This window comes from Garra rufa, chromosome 17 (assembly GCF_049309525.1).
Source record: "Garra rufa chromosome 17, GarRuf1.0, whole genome shotgun sequence".
Lineage (NCBI taxonomy): Eukaryota > Metazoa > Chordata > Actinopteri > Cypriniformes > Cyprinidae > Garra > Garra rufa.
The window spans coordinates 29,259,474-29,276,522 of NC_133377.1; the positions used below are offsets into that span (position 1 = coordinate 29,259,474).

The following is a 17,049-nucleotide window of genomic DNA, read 5'->3' on the forward strand; positions in this document are numbered from 1 at the left end:
AGGTTTATGTAAAGTTATCATGTACCATTAGAAATTATTTCATTTTGTTTGTGCTCTTAGAAGTTGTTTTGTTTTGTATTGACAATTATGGCATTACCACTACCTAGTCACTTCACTACCTATTTGTTTTTAATCGACCAAAATTTTCACGCCATATCAGCCGATATGATATTGGGTGAAGTCTGTGAACTTCAGGGAACAAGTGAAAATAGATACTGAGCTGTAGATAAAAGCACTGTAGGCAACTTTTCAAATACCTCATGGTCTGTTGGCCGTCATATATATATATATATATATATATATATATATATATATATATATATATTATATTAGTTAGTTAGTTTACTTAGTTTTTGTTTTGTTCACTTACATTTTTCAGATGTAATCTGTGATTTTATTTATTGAATAATAAAAGCATTTCATATCTCCAAACAAGTCTCCCTTAGATTTTGTGGTCCTCGTGGCATTTTAAATAACAATTAAGTTGAGAACGATGAATTAATTTTACTTGTAAATATTAAATTATGTAATTTTTATATATTTTTGTAGTTTTCAGACATTTCATAGAGTTGTATTTTTCATAATGGGAAAATGAATGTTTGATTTAATTTTCGTAGAATTGTTGTTGTTATTTTATATTTGTATCTGTTGATTCATTTGTTTATTTTAATTTACATATGCTAAACATATTTGAAAGATTTAATAAGAAGTATTATAATATTTTATATAATTTTATAATGCAGCCGCTGTTTTACAAACAAGAGTGTAAAACGTCCTTAGATGTAAATAAAATGTGTCCAAGTCTTATAAAAACGCAAATATATATTTTACCCAAACCAAGAGATGGGTATTTCACGGACCTGCTATCGACTCTTGCGGAATGTGTTCTGAGGCCAGGCTATGCTGGGCGAGTTTGTACTCGGGGAGAACAGGTCTGGCAGATGAGGTTGTTAGTTGCATGCTGCCATAAAAGACAATTACTGCTATAACCGTTTATGGTGTGCAAAGCGCTGCGAGGCGAGAGAACGCAACACAACAGAGATATTATGGGACTCGACAGCTGGGGCCAGTGAAGAACGCACCATGTGTGCCTAAATCTGTGGAATTAAAAAAGCAGACCTGTCGTCTTGACCTCCATGATGAGGTGTTTTTGCTCAACGTGATGTCTGTTAAAACATACAAACTTTAAAATGTAAATATTAATATGTTTTATATTATATAAGGCCTACGCGAGGCATAGGGGCACAAGTATAGCGGGGGACTTTGACTTCAAAGTCCTCACCACGGAGACAAGGCAATGAATCGCAGACACGGCAACAGACATTGGCATTCCATTTTCAATGACTTTATGGCAGTCCAGACACAATTAGACCGATTCCAGAGGCCCGACACCCATTTTGGAGAGGTGTTTTTTTTTCTTCTTCAGTCACCCTTTGCTTTCAGGGAGACTCGACTACGTGCACAAAAAGCCAGCGGAAATAATCTAGTTTTATTGGCCTCTGATTGGAGTTTGCCCTACGGCCCCCTTTGTGTAGGTCTATACACAGTAAAATGGAGGCGTCCGTGCAAATTCTCCAGAAGTTTTAAAACAATACCAATGAAATGAAAATAATAAATCTTTCATATTCTTTTTTTTATTTACAGAAATTCATTTGCCCACGACACATTGTCTAATCGTGGATGTCCAAGCATAAATGAAACAACGCTATCGTCTTAGTAGTTGCCCGCGTTTTTATTCAGTCTGACCACTTGATGTCAGTAAAACCTCAAAATAGCGATTATGTTGTAACACGTATTTTTAATACCTTACACGTCCCCGCTTTCTCAATTAAGTCTTTATTAGTTTTTGTCTGATGAATTTACAAACAAAAAAATCTTATTGATGCTCCCCATTTCTTCTTTTTCTATTCATTATCAAACCATTGTCTCGTAAAAAGCAATAATTACAACGTAGGCCTACGTTTTAACACCGAACCAAAATAATTTGAGTCATTTTTGTATTTATGCGATGTAGTATTAATAACAATTTTTAAATGCATTTTAACAATGCAGTTCCATCTTCTATAATGGTTTCTGTTTCTTGTAATTACTGACCCAGATCTACTTGCTCAAATGCATATAAACGTTAATAATGTATCTATTAATACAAAACCAAGCATAATTTTAATTAGTCAGGAGCGATGACGTCGCCTAATAATAAGCATTAATACAATTCAGTGCATGTCTCTCCTTAAAGCAATCGTGTGGAAATGCATACCTTCCAAACGAGGGTTTTCGCAGTGATGACATAAAAGAAACATTTTTGGTTCCCTAAAGAACCTTTCAGTGAACAGTTTTTCAACGAACTATTTTTTTCTTAGCGTGAAGAACATTTAAGGAACCTTATTTTCTCTTTAATTTTAGGAGGGGAAAAAAAGCACACAAGAGCACACTTAGTGCAGGAATCACAATTGGTATATATGTATTTATATATATATATAAATAGGCCTATATGATAACTATTATCACGTTTGTAAAGTGACGTCGAAAAAAATATGCAGCGTTAACTCGTGTGCTCTCCTGTGAAAATAACAGACTCGACAACATCGTTAAGGTTTTTTTTTTTAACTTGAATATATTCATTTTGAAAATTACTTTGAATGTACTTTAAATAAGAGCTTAGTATGATATTATTTGGACTACCTTGTGTTTTATTCAGAAACGGGTAACTTGTGGCAGGGTTAGCTTTAGACTACTAAATATTCCTTACATAGAATTTTGTTTTGCGTTCAGTATAATTCTTTCTTTTTCAGTCTTTTTGAATTGTTTAATTCATTTTTTTCAACATGTAATTTTTTTTCTTCAAATAAATAAAAACAAATTATTAACAGATACTAATTGTAATTTTAAAAATTCTAGCTTTTGTCACACGTCCGATATATTTGATCATGTAGAATAATTTATCTTTAAATAATGATCTTATTATTATTATTATTATTATTATTATTATTATTATTCAGATTATTGCATTTCTTAAAATATCTTTGGAAACAATACTTTTGATAGTTGTTATTGTTGAAAATGACTGTTTTCACTTGTGTAATCCTCTACATTTGTTTAAAACAAATTTGGAATTTTGGGTGGTACGATATGTTTTTATATATTCATTTTCATAAAAATCATAATCATTAGCGGTCCACGGACTAATTTATAGGAATAACTACTGTTCTTACAAGCTGATGAAAAGGCAAAAGCAATACTTATTGGCTGTCTAGTGCTTGCGGAGTGATCATGTGACTTCATGGGCCCAATGCCAGAGAAGTGGGATTTAATATGAACTCCGGCTATAATAGGATTGTATATCACCCTAGCTCGTAAAAACGACACCGAGGATTTCTGCTCAACAACTCAGCAGGATGACAAAGTATATGAATTAGAATTAAACTGGAATATCGTACAGTCATACGCAGCGCGCACTCACTCCTCTTAAGCACTGGACAAAAACGTTGCTTTGTGTAGAATTTGTCGCCTATACTACAGGAGGAAATGACTGTTTCTAAAATGTTGCGCATACATGACGTGGTCAAGCTGCGGCTCATCGGATCTTTAGAAAGGACTCGGCTCAAATTCATATAGCCAGCATAAACGGACGAAATCTCCCGAATGTGTATCTTCAAATGGGAATGTAAGGTATGACTTTCACATTTATTTGAAACAGTTTCCTGTGTATCTGGTGTCAGAGGCTACAGAGACGTGTCCTGCAACCACATCCATTAAACCACAAATGCAGCTGTTCATGCATGTGTGAAGTCGTAAACGTTTTAATGCCTCAGCTCTGTGGTAATAAATTAATTACTCGGTGTGTCTTAATTTAGAGGATCTCCTATGTGTGCCTGGCTGCATAATTGATTTCTCTTGTTGTGTCCGCTTCTAAGATTTATAGCCTCCCCTGTTAAAGAAATCATGGTTTCTGTTTCTTGTAACCCCTGGCCAAGATCTACTTGCTCAAATGCATGTAACATTAATAATGTATCTATTAATACAAAACCTAGAATAATTTTAATTAGTCAGGAGCGATGACGTCGCCTAATAATAAGCATTAATACAATTCAGTGCATGTCTGTCCTTAAAGCAATCGTGTGGAAATGCATAAATACTTTCCAAACGAGGGTTTTCGCAATGGTGACATAAAAGAAACATTTTTGGTTCCCTAAAGCAGTGGTTCTCAATCCTGGTTCTGGGGGACTCCTGCTCTGCACATTTTGTATGTATCCCTTATTTAACACACCTGATTGAGATCATCAGCTCATTAGGAGAGAAGATCCATGAACTGAACTAACGAGCTGATGATCTCAATCGGGTGTGTAAATAAGGGAGACATGCAAAATGTGAAAAGCAGGGGTCCCCCAGGACCAGGATTGAGAGCCACTGCCCTAAAGAACCTTTCAGTGAACAGTTTTTCAACGAACTATTTTTTTCTTAGCGTGAAGAACATTTAAAGAAACATTTTTTCTCTTTAAAGAACATTTTGTGCAATGGAAAAGTTCCATTGATTTTGAAGGTTCCTCATGGAAACATCAATGCCAATAAAGAATCTATATTTTAAGAGTGTAGGCTATATATTTCGGTCAGTTTACGTCAGTATTGACAAGGTGACAAGCCAACTTGACATCAACGGTACCGTGGACCTGCTGTAAACTATATGTCACAACGCCATAGACTTAGGAGGAGACACCAAATGTGTATATTCGTGCATGAACTATTTAGATGTTATTATGTAAACATTTAAATTTGTCACATAATTCAAATTGCAACAGCATGACTTTATTGCTCTGTTAACATCAGTAGGAAGTTTCTAAATTCTGGGAGCATATAAACTTAACAGGCACAGTGGTACTGTGGACACAAAGAGCACTGATCGTACATAATGACAGCTTTACAGCTAAATAATACAAACTCTTTTTCTCACTTTTCTCTAATCCTACTGCAATTCTACACCTACACTATATCTAAAGTAAAACAATGTGTAAATACTGTGATCAGTTCCTCCGATAAAAACAAACAAACATTTGAATAGATTTGTTGAAGGTCGAGTATTAATTATCCTCCACATAGGCCTATGTATAGAATATAAGCTATATTTATTTAAGTCGGTGTTTGTGTGGTTACATTAATAGCAGTCTAATACAAATTCAACAACTGATGGGAAAAGTTGTTTTACTGTAATGCGAAAAAATTCCTGTGAGCTCCTCCTATTTGTAAAATGGCGCCTGACTGCAAACATTGCTTTACCAGCCCCCACCTCTGTTCCTTTCCCTAGAGAAGCTATAAATCTGTTGTTGTTTATGAAAATTTACTACTTTGCCGTACAACTTTATGAGCTGCCGCTAGCTCCTATTGGCTGCCAGTTGGTCACGTGTTTTAAGGCCACAGGAACGTTAACTTTTTATGTGTATGCATCCCTACCCAAAATAGAGCTGCATTCTTCTTCTGACCTTGCTTTGTCTAGCATTCTTTTACCTCCGCTTTTTCACAATTTCGTCGGTTGTTGATTTCTTGTCTTTTAATTTTGAGATAATATTCTACATTCGCTGCCATCGAATTGCCCATTGGAATGGCTGACAGTAAAGAGAGATCTGCTCACACTGTTTGGCACACTATGAAATGATATAGTAGCTTTCCGAAGAGCTGTTAAGTATTTATCGTCACCAATCTGTTTCTTGGACTAACAGAAAACGCCTAATGGTAAGGTTGTTTTGTAGCCTACTATCTCTGGTGTCACGTAATACTGCACACGAATTTTTAGATTTATAATTAGGTTTGTTTGTTGTTCTGGATGGAAAGGTCGTCGTTGTTGTTGATGTTGCTGTTCTTGTCGTTTGTTGTCCACAAGACGATATATCCCGGTTGTGCCTTAAAAACTGTAGGGTATGTCATATGATTACAGTATGTAGTCTAAATGTTTTAAATATTGGTCATGTCTTGATAAAAGCAGCTTAAATAAAAAAAGAAAGCTAAATAAGAGACTATATTAGTAATATATATATATACACTATATTAGTAATATTGTTATATTCTTATTTGGAACAGATTTTATTGCGTAAGCAAAACTGCATTTGTCTTCTGTGAGAGGGTTGTGCAATTGACGATTAAACAATTTGTTTAATTTGATGTAATAGCCTAAGCATTCAGTGCGTCACACTTGCGTTAAGGCAAGAGCTGTGGTGTTGTCTTTGTTTTAGAAAAGTTTGATGTTTCGAGCAATAATAAAATTGCCTAATGATAAGATTTGTAGTACTGGTCTAGGTCACGTTTTTAGATAATTGAATCGCTGCTACAAATAGTCTGAGAAGTACATACTTTTCCCCAAAAGCTCCTTAGTTAGAACTTGAAAATCATCGTACGAGTGCTAAAGTGCACGATAAAGAGACAGGCTATGCAGTCACCTGCAGGACAACTTCAAAATTACATATGAACTTAATACAGACTTTTTAGGTTATGTACGTACATTATGCTGTAGACTTTGCAATGTGACTTTAAAATCTTTCTATTAATTAAAAAATACATATAATATAATATATTTAAAAAATGTATATAATATAATAAATACATGAAGAGTGCCGTCTGAAATTTTCTTCTAAAATGAGCATTTTTATCAGGCTCCTATATTTATGTTCAGTTATTTCACTTTAATTGCATAGAAAAGGACCTGTACATTGTCACTAGAGTAAAATTACTGAACCTAAACAAAGGATAAAAATGCCCATTTTAGATTGAAATTTCAGATGGCACATAAAGAGTTTTGCATTTGAACTCTTTATATAAAAATAAATTATCTTCCAGAACGCTCTTAAGCGCTAACATCCATCGTTATCAGGGAAAGGGGACCTACAAGATGTTTTTTACACACACACACACACACACACACACACACACACACACACACACACACACACACACACACACACACACACACACACACGTTGGGTTTACATGTTTTATGGGGACATTCCATAGGCGTAATGGTTTTTATACTGTACAAACCGTACTTTTTATCATCCTACACCTAAATCTAGCCCTCACAGGAGATTGTGCATACTTTTACTTCATCAAAAAAACTAATTGTGCATGATTTATAAGCCTGTTTCCTCATGGGGACCTGAGAAATGTCCCCACAAGGTCAAAATCTACTGGTATTCCTATCCTTGTGGGGACATTTGGTCCCCACAACGTGATGAATACCAGGTACACACACACACACACACACACACACACACACACACACACACACACACACACACACATAATCTATGAATACAAACGAACACAATTAATAAGAGCTAGGCATAATTCTGCAGATCTTATTTGTGAAAGGCGAGGTAAATGGTGGTACATTAAAATCACCACTAGGTGGTGACCTACCACTTTGCTGGCAGCACAAAAATGTATGTAAGTGATTCTGAAATGTGAAGCGAAAGGGCAAGGAATCATTCCAGATCCTACAGATTTCAGATCCTTAATTTTCTTTCTTTTCTTTTTTTACTTTTCATAGCATTGTAATTAAACAGAGAATGTTCTTGTCGGGTTGTTTAAAATATCTGCAATACCAGAATGTGCAGACGACTTGGTATTCTCGCAGTGTCGCCATTGCATGTTGAATTTCTGAAAATTAAGTATTTAATTTTATGTTATATGTTTTGTTTCATCTAACGGAATGTTTCCATTGCTTGTGTAGACTGTTTCACTCGTTCTGACAAATAGGCTTTATAGCCTACACACAAAATGTAAATATGCCTAATTAAGTATGTTTGGAGTCATACAATGTTTTTAGGGTTGATATTTCTGACAACGTTTCCGCACCACATTTCACATTTAAACTAAAGCTGCATAATGAACTGATCTCTTTATCTTAACTCGCAGTTCAGACAAAGACAAAACAATTTCTGGTTTCTAGATAAGGGGCTTTTCTGTAACAAATCACGTTCTCAGGATCATTCTAACTATCTTAGTGCGCTATTTTACGGTTAGCACAGTCAAACCATTAAGTAGATAGTTTAACATATACCGGAGCTGTCGGAAAGGTAGCCTATCAAATGTATCTTTGTAAATTTGAATTTTACCAATGCACTTTATAACGTTAATTTGGAGGTTCTCAAATAATAAACGAACGTTTCTACATATTGCAGCATGTCGGTTACACAAAGCGCTTTAATTCAAAGGTCTTTGACCAAGAACCAGCTTCTACTTTGTCACCGCTTAGCGCTTTTTTAATCATCCTTAGATGCTGATGTTTTTTCCTGCTGGTACCTAACCTCGTCAAGGAAACAGGCAGAACAATAGGCATTTCATGGAAGTTCTGCTCTTTTTTTAAATATTTTTTTTAAATATTTTATATTGCTTTAGTTTTCAGAGACATTTTGTCTTATGCTCTTAGAAACATTAATTGCCAAGTAAATGTATTTATGTCATGTCCTAAAATAGGTTAGAAAACATAGACCAAGTAGTTGTACAGCGTCTTCTGAATCGTTCATTTGTGACGGTTAATTCGGAACATTTAGAATTCATCAAACTAAATCACAATTATAAAAAATATCCTGTTTTCAACCAAATATGGAGTTATGGAATACTGAGAAATTATCAGGAGTATATTAAGTGGGTATACTATACTTGAGATTTAAATGATATTTTTATTTGTATTTGTATATGTATTTTGCATTGATTTTATATTCTTGTTGACGATTGTTTATTTCATCTAGTTGCGCGTGTCTTCTACTACTAAATCCGTTAGACATTCTGGTGCGGGTGTTTTGTGTGCAGGTCACGGCGCATTGTTTCAGCAGATACAATTTTTCTACCGCAGAGTCGTTACCCTCTGAATGACCCCATCGCGTGCTCGCCTCCAGTCTGATGGTTTAGGTAGTCCCGCCTCAAACCAGAGGGTGGCGCGCCACTACAATCTTGCAGAGCACACAACAGCTAGTTCGGTGAAACTCTTGTTGCGCGCTCCCGTGTCCACACAATTCCACCCTGATTTCCTGCTTACGCGTGAGTTTACCGCTGGAGGTCACAGAATAGGATTTACGACTGGTCAACAAAAACACGTGACTCTAAGCCGTACCCCATATTTGGGAGTCTACGTAAGGGAGCATTAAGTCTGTGTCTCACTCATTTCCATAATTCATCATAAATTGTGCAAGGGTGCAATAGAAGCTCAAAACCATCAAGAGACACAAATCAAACACACACGGTAGAATTGTTCTCTCCATAAAGGTAGCTGTACTAACTAAAATAATTATAAGGTAATTGTCAACCAATGAGCTCTTATTTTGTGAACTCATTTTGCGGTCGCTATCCAAATGGCGCGGACTATCCCTTACATAACTATGGAGATCACAGCTCTAGTGGCCAATGCAGAGAGTCTTCGGGCATGCATTCAGGCAGGTATGCTTTTGGCTACAATGGAATGGACCTCAGCACCGGGCGTTCTACCACCGGACACTTTCTTTCATCTGGTGAGCAAACTCAAAGCTACACAGACAGTCCAACTGCGACGCCTGTCCGGTACAATCAGCCGGTTACCGCGGGCAGCGCTGAGCCTTCCTCTGACCCTCTACCCTGCTCATCCTTAGCCAACTCTCCTGTCAGCGAGCAGTCACACCGCGCCCTGAAAACCTCTCTACCGAGCACTGCTGGCTCTGCGACCAACAGCGGCGGGACGGTTCTCAGTCGCGAGGACGTCTCTAAAGCGTCCAGCACTATGGAGGAAGAAAAGCCACCGGGAAGTGCACAGACAGCTACACAGAATGTATCCGAGGCGCCGCAGATTTATCCATGGATGAGAAAACTTCATATAAGTCATGGTAAACAAAGCAGAGTTCTGTTTTTCCTGTTTGCGTTGTGAGTGTTGTAGTATGGTGTGAATGACCCACTGTCAATTTCTTACACTAAATTATTAGGGAAGTTTAATGCAAATACAGTTAGTTTACTTTTGTTTTGGACTGTTATATCGAAATTTGCCACAGCCAGCATGCTGTCCTAGTCTACTGGTTTTATGTCTCGTGAAAAAAAAAATTAAAATAGATTTTCTTTGATAAAAATGAAAGGACCTAATTATATTATTAACTGTCTTGTCGATTATCTAGTAATGAATTGTCCGTGCTGTTAAATTCATTAAACGAAATTGTTCTCATTTCAGGAAATTATCCGAATTAAATGTTATGATTTCTGTCCCTGAGAATGTCACGCATGCTTGGAGGTTGATGCATGTCCTTTCAACCATGTTTTGTGTCGTGCCTTACATCTTACATGTATTATATAGTACGTTAAAATTATGAAAATTACAATGTCACATTTTTGTGTATCACAGACAATTTGGCCGGACCGGAGGGGAAAAGGCCCAGGACAGCCTACACACGCTACCAGACACTTGAGCTTGAGAAGGAGTTCCACTTCAACCGGTACCTGACACGTCGCCGACGAATTGAGATTGCACACACGCTCTGTCTCTCAGAGAGACAAATCAAAATATGGTTTCAAAACCGAAGAATGAAATGGAAAAAGGACAACAAGCTGAAGAGTATGAATATGGCGGCTGCAGGAAGCGGATACCGGCCGTGAAAATATGTGTATATATTGTATATGTGCATATATAAATTAAACCTGTTAGTGTTTGAATAGGTGTGTGTGTGTGCGCGGGTGCGCGTCTGATTCCTTATTCTAAGTGTGTATTCGACAAGGAGATGAAGACTTTGCCCATTTCACAAAAGAACTTTCCACTGGTCTTGAGAGAGTGAACGCCCTGCGTTGTGTCCTTGGTCAGAAAAAATAAAACAAACACTTCCTCTCTGTGTTTTCGTGTAATGTTGCGTATGTGGGTAGATCTTTGCATTGTCTTAGAAAAGCCACATGAAGGTGTAAATTAATATAACACGTAATGAAGAAAAGCGCTTCTGAAAAAAAAAAACTTTCTGAAAGGTGCTTTGGGTAAGCCAACCTGTAAAAGTATTTGACTCTTACTTAATGAAGCATAACATAAAATGTTTTTGTTGTTGGATTCTTATGTTTTGGTTTGTAAATATATATTGGTGTATTTTATGTATTTATTTCAATTCGATATCAAATATCGATTGTATCTTATTTGTTGTGAAGATGAGGTAGAAGACCTGTTTTGTTCGTGTTGTACTGTCATCTTTGTGTATTGATAAAATCGTTCCGTTCAGACCTGTCCGCATATTTGTCGTGTGCTCATTTTTCTACTTGAATGTTTGAGTGTTGTACTTTTTCAAATGTTTGGGGAAACGCGAATTATTTATTTTCCTTCTCGTGAAATTTGAATGATAACTGGAAGTGCAGAAATCAGTGTTGCCAATGATAAATGCAGTGTTCATAACAATAAACTTTTTACTTTAAAAAGTAGATCTCAGTGTTTTGTCAGGTGTTTTTTTTCTGTAAGTGACAAACGTAAAAGTCAAATGTATCGCACAGTTATTTGATTATTAATATGAGGGTGAATATTACTAGTCATAAACCTGCGTAATACTAAATTCCATTTTCCGAAACTTAGATAAAATGTTTATGCAAGATGATTTTTAAATTCTAGATTGTTTAGAACGATTTCCTAATTTCTATAAAAGTTTGTTTGAGTGGTTCAACAGGTATGATACGCATTATAATCACTACTTTACTCACCCGATGTGGAAAGGGCACCTATGGTTCCCCTTGCCAACTTCTCAAATGGAGTGTGCGTCCACGCCCAGTGTCTCGCACTCTTCTTTGGAAAACTGGACAGGGTTTTGAACGGCAAACTTTACTAGACTCTTTACCATTCTGCATCCGTGACATTGGCGGGTAAGATAAATAATGAGGTTTGGTCCACGAATTAGATCGTAAAATTCACCCGGAGTGAGACGGCAGATAGGCTCACTGGCCATAAAACAGTCACGTGGTGGCAATTAAAGTCAGTTTTATGGTTTTGGGGAGTCGACACTATATCGCATATAAAGTTTAATCGCACTGACGTGGAGCTTCGTTCTCTTTCTCTGCAGACCGTAGAGGTGTTCCTTGACTGCATCCAACTGCTTCTGACAAACCAGATTGCTATGGACTGGAAACACGTCGACCGGATTCACTCAGGTGGACGAGGGTCAGCTCTTGGTAAGTTCGAGTTTGTTTGTTTATTTCAGCTTTTCGCTGCTGTTAAGAGACATCATTTTCTTTAGGCCCCCATTGAAACAATGAGCAGAACATAAATGCACTCAAGTTCCAACTGCGTTAATTAGGGCTTGTACTGTGAAGACCTGCTTGTCCGGCAGATGGGTGGTAGGGGGCATTGCTCTTTGACTGTAATTGCTTCCTTCCTATACTGTATCATTCTCTGCCCTTTGTATCCATGCATTAAATAATGATTTTTAGACTTTTTTTTTCTTGTTTTTCTAGTGTCAACCACACCCTTTAGGACTTTTTGGTAAATGTTGATGCACAAATTCCGCCCCTGCCAGAAATGCCTAAAAGTTTTGAAAGAGAAGATCTATCTATCTATCTCTCTATATGTTAGTGAGATATTTTTATACGCTCAATATTGAACATTTCTTAATATTTCTGCACATTTTGACCAACTGGCAATTTTGTGACTTGAAATCTGATAAAACTGTGTAATTATCAACCACAAACATCTTCAAGCACCACTACTGCTCAACAACATAGTAGTTATCATAATCAACAGTGCTGTTTTATTTTATCTTTAAAGCACACAAAACGCAGTATAGGGAACAATAAACACGTTAATGCAGAACACAAAGATGTTTTGCTTTCCTTATTTGAGCAAATGCGCATAAAACATCCGCATACTTAAACTGAAGTGTGAGAGCGAGTGGGAGATAGATAGACAGAATTCGATAGACAATGAAGGAGAGAGAGCGACTGAAGAAAAATGTCTTCGCTCCTGGTTCACCGTGAGGTCAGCGGCGGCAGGAAGATGAATGTGCACACGCCGTAAACCACCAGCAGAGCTCGCTTTTGGCCAAGTTCAGTGTCACCCGCATTGGCGCCTCTTCTCCCTATAAGGATAGTAAAGACAGAAAGAAAAGGAATAATAACTCCCGCATACACCTTTAATTGAAGGTACTCTCGGTAGAATTGAAATGGTTTACAAATCTGGGTGCAGAATGGATATCATCACAACGAAATTGATGACTACAGCAGGCCAAGCTGTCTGGAGATATAAAGGTTGTTTGATAACATATTAATAGTTTAGGCCTAATATTAGTGGTCATGATAAATGGAAGACATAAAAGATGTATGGGGAAAACAATAGCATAGAAAAGAATGAAAGAGAGAAAAAGGGAGAAAGAAAGTTGATGAGCTCGAAGGCTTGTTTGTGTCCATCTGTTTATTTGTGCTTGTTTGTCTGAGAGAGAGAGAGTGAGATTGTAAAGGTAGGGGGAGGGCCGGGGTCAAAAGTTTACAGCAGAACAAGTAGCTGTCATCTGTTCTTGTAGAGCGCAGTGCCACTTTTATAATGGCACAAAAGATGGAATAGCTGTGAATCCCGTGAGTTCTGGTCTAACCTCGCGATGAACTCTGCAAGCTGGGTGACCCTGGGTTAGCATCCCCGAGAGACTACCTCCTCCGCCTGTGCCAGAGATTGAGTATTCAGGTTTTATTAAGGGGTTTGATTGGTGAATTTCCTTTGAATAAATCCCATTTGATGACCATAAGTTCGACGGGACATTTGCATTTAGGATTGATAATATTTCCGCAAGGAACATTTCTTTGTTCTTCCGAGTTCTGAAGAATATCTATTTCATTTTAGCATCTTGAAAACTAAACATTCGTTAATTTTAACAAAAGAAAAGAAAATAAATCAGAAAAGAAAAATAATAAAAGAAAAATATTCGGTCTAGCATTATTTACGGGTAAATCAGGACTAAACGAATCCGAGACGGTACTGAGATTTGTAATAAAATGTTTTTGGATTAGCTTAAAAATATTTTTTTGTAATACTCATCACTTTGGGAGAAATTTAATTTTAGACATGCGAATCTAGTTTTAGACATGTGAAGGAGCATCGATACATATATAGAGAGAGAAAGAGAGGGGAGAGAGATAATATGGAGAATATAGGAACATATAGAGAATTTACTATATATATATATATATATATAGTATGTAGATTGATAATTACACAGTTTTATCAGATTTCAAGTCACAAAATACCAGGTGGTCAAAATGTGCAGAAATATTAAATCTTCAGTATTGAGCGTATAAAAATATCTCACTAACAGAGGGATAAATTACATTTTGTGCAAATATTTGTCCTTTCCGGGGGGGAAAAAATCTGTATTATTTTGTAATAAAGAAAAGTTAAACAACAAACGGCATTTTAAATAAAGCTGCAACACACATATATCTGGGTCCACAAATGTAATCAGTTTTGTCCAAGGTTGTATATTCGTTTAGACAGCTTAATTCACAGGTTTACGGAAAACGAGGAACACGCGATGACTTGATATGGCCGTATTCCTTTTTATTGGAGACCGGAGCAAGTTGTTACACTGGGAACACAACGGCTGTAGGCTCTGTAACTATAAGATTTTGAGTCAAAAGTCCAGTTACAAAAATGCTCGCGATTTTACATGATTTTGATTTTATATGTTGGTTTCAGCCAAATGTAGTTCTAGTTAACAGTAAACTGTAACATTTGTTTTTTAAATTATATCATCAAATCCGAAAGTGCCCAATACCTTTGTATTTTGTAAAAGCAGTTGGATCAGTTTAACACGATAACACAGTTTAACACTGGGTTAACTTAAGGCAGTTACAGTAATAATAGGTTTTAACTGAACATTTGAACTGTTTTCAGAACAAGGGTATTTAAAAAAAAAGAAAAAAAGTTGGCACGTATGTCATTTTAAAAAATCTGCTGGCAAAAAAGTATGTTACCTTTTACATTTTTGTTTTGCATTTATCTGTTTACTTATTGATTGCTTTAATGTTTAAGCCTCTTTATAGGCAATTTATTGGCAGTTTCTCATTCTCATTTTCTCTCATTCAAATTACTTTCAATACCCTAAATAATAGTCACGAAAATAAAAATGTGACAACTACCCCGGTCTCCCCTATTTATGTTTTATTATATGTAGACTATGAAGAACACTTTTACATGTGAGTTTTAAATATTCATAATCAGAGTTTTCTTTCTCCTGATACTGTGATGAATTGTTAGTCTTAATATGAATTGTTAGTCTAAATATGTAAATATTGGAGCGTGTTTAATTTTAGGCCTCCAGTTTTGTACACAAAGGAGAGAGCAGTATATAATGAATAACAGACGACATGGTATTATTTTATATGGGCTGCAGAAAACTAAAGCCTTGCCTTAGAGCTTTGTATTAAAACCGTATGGTTAAAAGACTTTTCGTTAGCAATTTTAATTTACTAAAAAGTTGAATCCAATAATTAAACAACATTCTAATAGCGGTTATTATTAGTTGTGGTGGTAGTAGCAGTAGTAATAAATATGTTGTTATAATAAAGTAGAATATTTTTTATAATGAATCTATGTATTTCTATGTATATACCGATAAATACATACCGACCCTGTTCCCTGAGGGGATAAACGAAGTCCAAGGCCGGGGTAAACGCAAGGTCACTGCGTCTAACAAATATGAAAATGTCACCTTTTCAGAGGGCACGCCTTGTTGTTTAACAAAGACTGTCAATGAACAAGATTAATAAGAGGCGAAATGGACATTGAGTCACTGAGAGGTCAACCCGAAGTTATCTCTGTGTAGCTATTAAAGAAAGGTAGGCAGAGCGGTTCTGAAGCTGTGGAACCTCATGTGGCTCTCATAGTTTAGTTAATACTAACTTGAAGCTCGCGTGGATACTTAAACAGGAGTTTTTTAAGTCAGAGTGGCTATTGATTCTCTACATGGAAATGTTAAGGATAAAGAAACATTACATGGAAACTACCTGTCGCGCGAAGTATGTGTCATTATTTTGGTTTATCTGGCCAGGGAACCTGACATATCAGCTTCATATTTTGCTCACGAACTTACACAAGGTAGGCATTTTAAGTTATATTTTAGTGTTCATGTAAACATAGGAATATGGTGAAGTTATAGAATTGAGTCTGACTGTTGTGCATTTCACAGGAAAGGAGAATTACGTGACAAAAATTTGTATTGGCTTGAATTTTTTATTTTTTAAAGATGGATGTTACATAGAGTCTTTATTCTAACGATCTTGATATCACTTTCATCACAATTTAAGCAATATCAATACGAATAGAAATGCATAAAGATTGATATGCATTGTAGTAAACTGAAAAGCCAACTATGATAGTTCAATTACGTCCTGAATACAAATTCTGAGTTGGTTCTGGTCTATTCTTATATAGTTAAAGACGAAATACAATTGATGTATGCCACCGTGCAGAGGTTGAAAGGTGACAAGATATGCAGTTCAGTTTAACTGGACATTTAAAAAATATAAGACGTAAAAGCCAACATATTTCATTATGGAGCTTCTGCGAAACAATAAGGAATGCCACGTTTCTTGTTTAGACTACATTTAATGTATTTTTGCTTTTGGTGAAGACATGTGAGTTTTTTTTTTTTTTTTTTTTTTTTTTTTTAGTATTATTATAATAATAATTCTAAAGATACAAATCAAAAGATTCATTTGTGTGCAACTAAAAGTCTCATATAGCATCCTTTCGTTGTTCTTGACTACACACGCTTGGGTCATGTAGAGCAAATCGTCCAAGTGATGGTCCGTCGCAATATTTATTTGAAGATGCCAGTGCACCCCCAAAACTAAGTCTTTTATTGTGTTGTTACAACAGCTACAAAAGACGTGTAAAATTATTGGTTGATGCGGTTGCTGGCTTGAAAATAGTCTTTGTGCTATTCATTAACAGGTGCATAGTCACTGAGTATACTGATACAGTTGCATTCGTGAAAGTGGTCGTGGGCCTTCTCGAAGGTTCTTTTGAGGAACCTATAGAAATTTGAAAGTCCCTTGAGGGTACAAAACTGCAGGTCTTGGTACACAACAAACGAGATTTTT

At 36.2% G+C, this 17,049-nt stretch overlaps 2 protein-coding genes across 4 annotated transcripts in view; both read left to right on the top strand.

The window, feature by feature from the left end:
- Positions 1-11,353, top strand: part of hoxa5a (homeobox A5a) — a 15,178-nt gene extending 3,825 nt beyond the window's left edge. The window contains exons 2-3 of one of the 2 annotated variants that reach the window (XM_073821644.1): positions 5,192-5,201; positions 10,346-11,353. In XM_073821644.1, the coding sequence (XP_073677745.1) occupies positions 5,192-5,201; positions 10,346-10,596 (261 nt within the window). In that variant the 3' untranslated portion in view covers positions 10,597-11,353. Of the gene's footprint in view, positions 1-5,191; positions 5,202-7,550; positions 9,840-10,345 lie in introns of those variants that run through there. The other variant, XM_073821643.1, reaches the window with a different exon arrangement.
- hoxa3a (homeobox A3a) overlaps positions 3,643-17,049 on the top strand; it is a 30,445-nt gene continuing 17,038 nt past the window's right edge. Inside the window, exons 1-2 of one of the 2 annotated variants that reach the window (XM_073821640.1) lie at positions 3,643-3,669; positions 12,024-12,132. The gene's annotated coding sequence lies outside the window, so the exon portion shown is untranslated. Of the gene's footprint in view, positions 3,670-5,470; positions 5,725-12,023; positions 12,133-17,049 lie in introns of those variants that run through there. The other variant, XM_073821639.1, reaches the window with a different exon arrangement.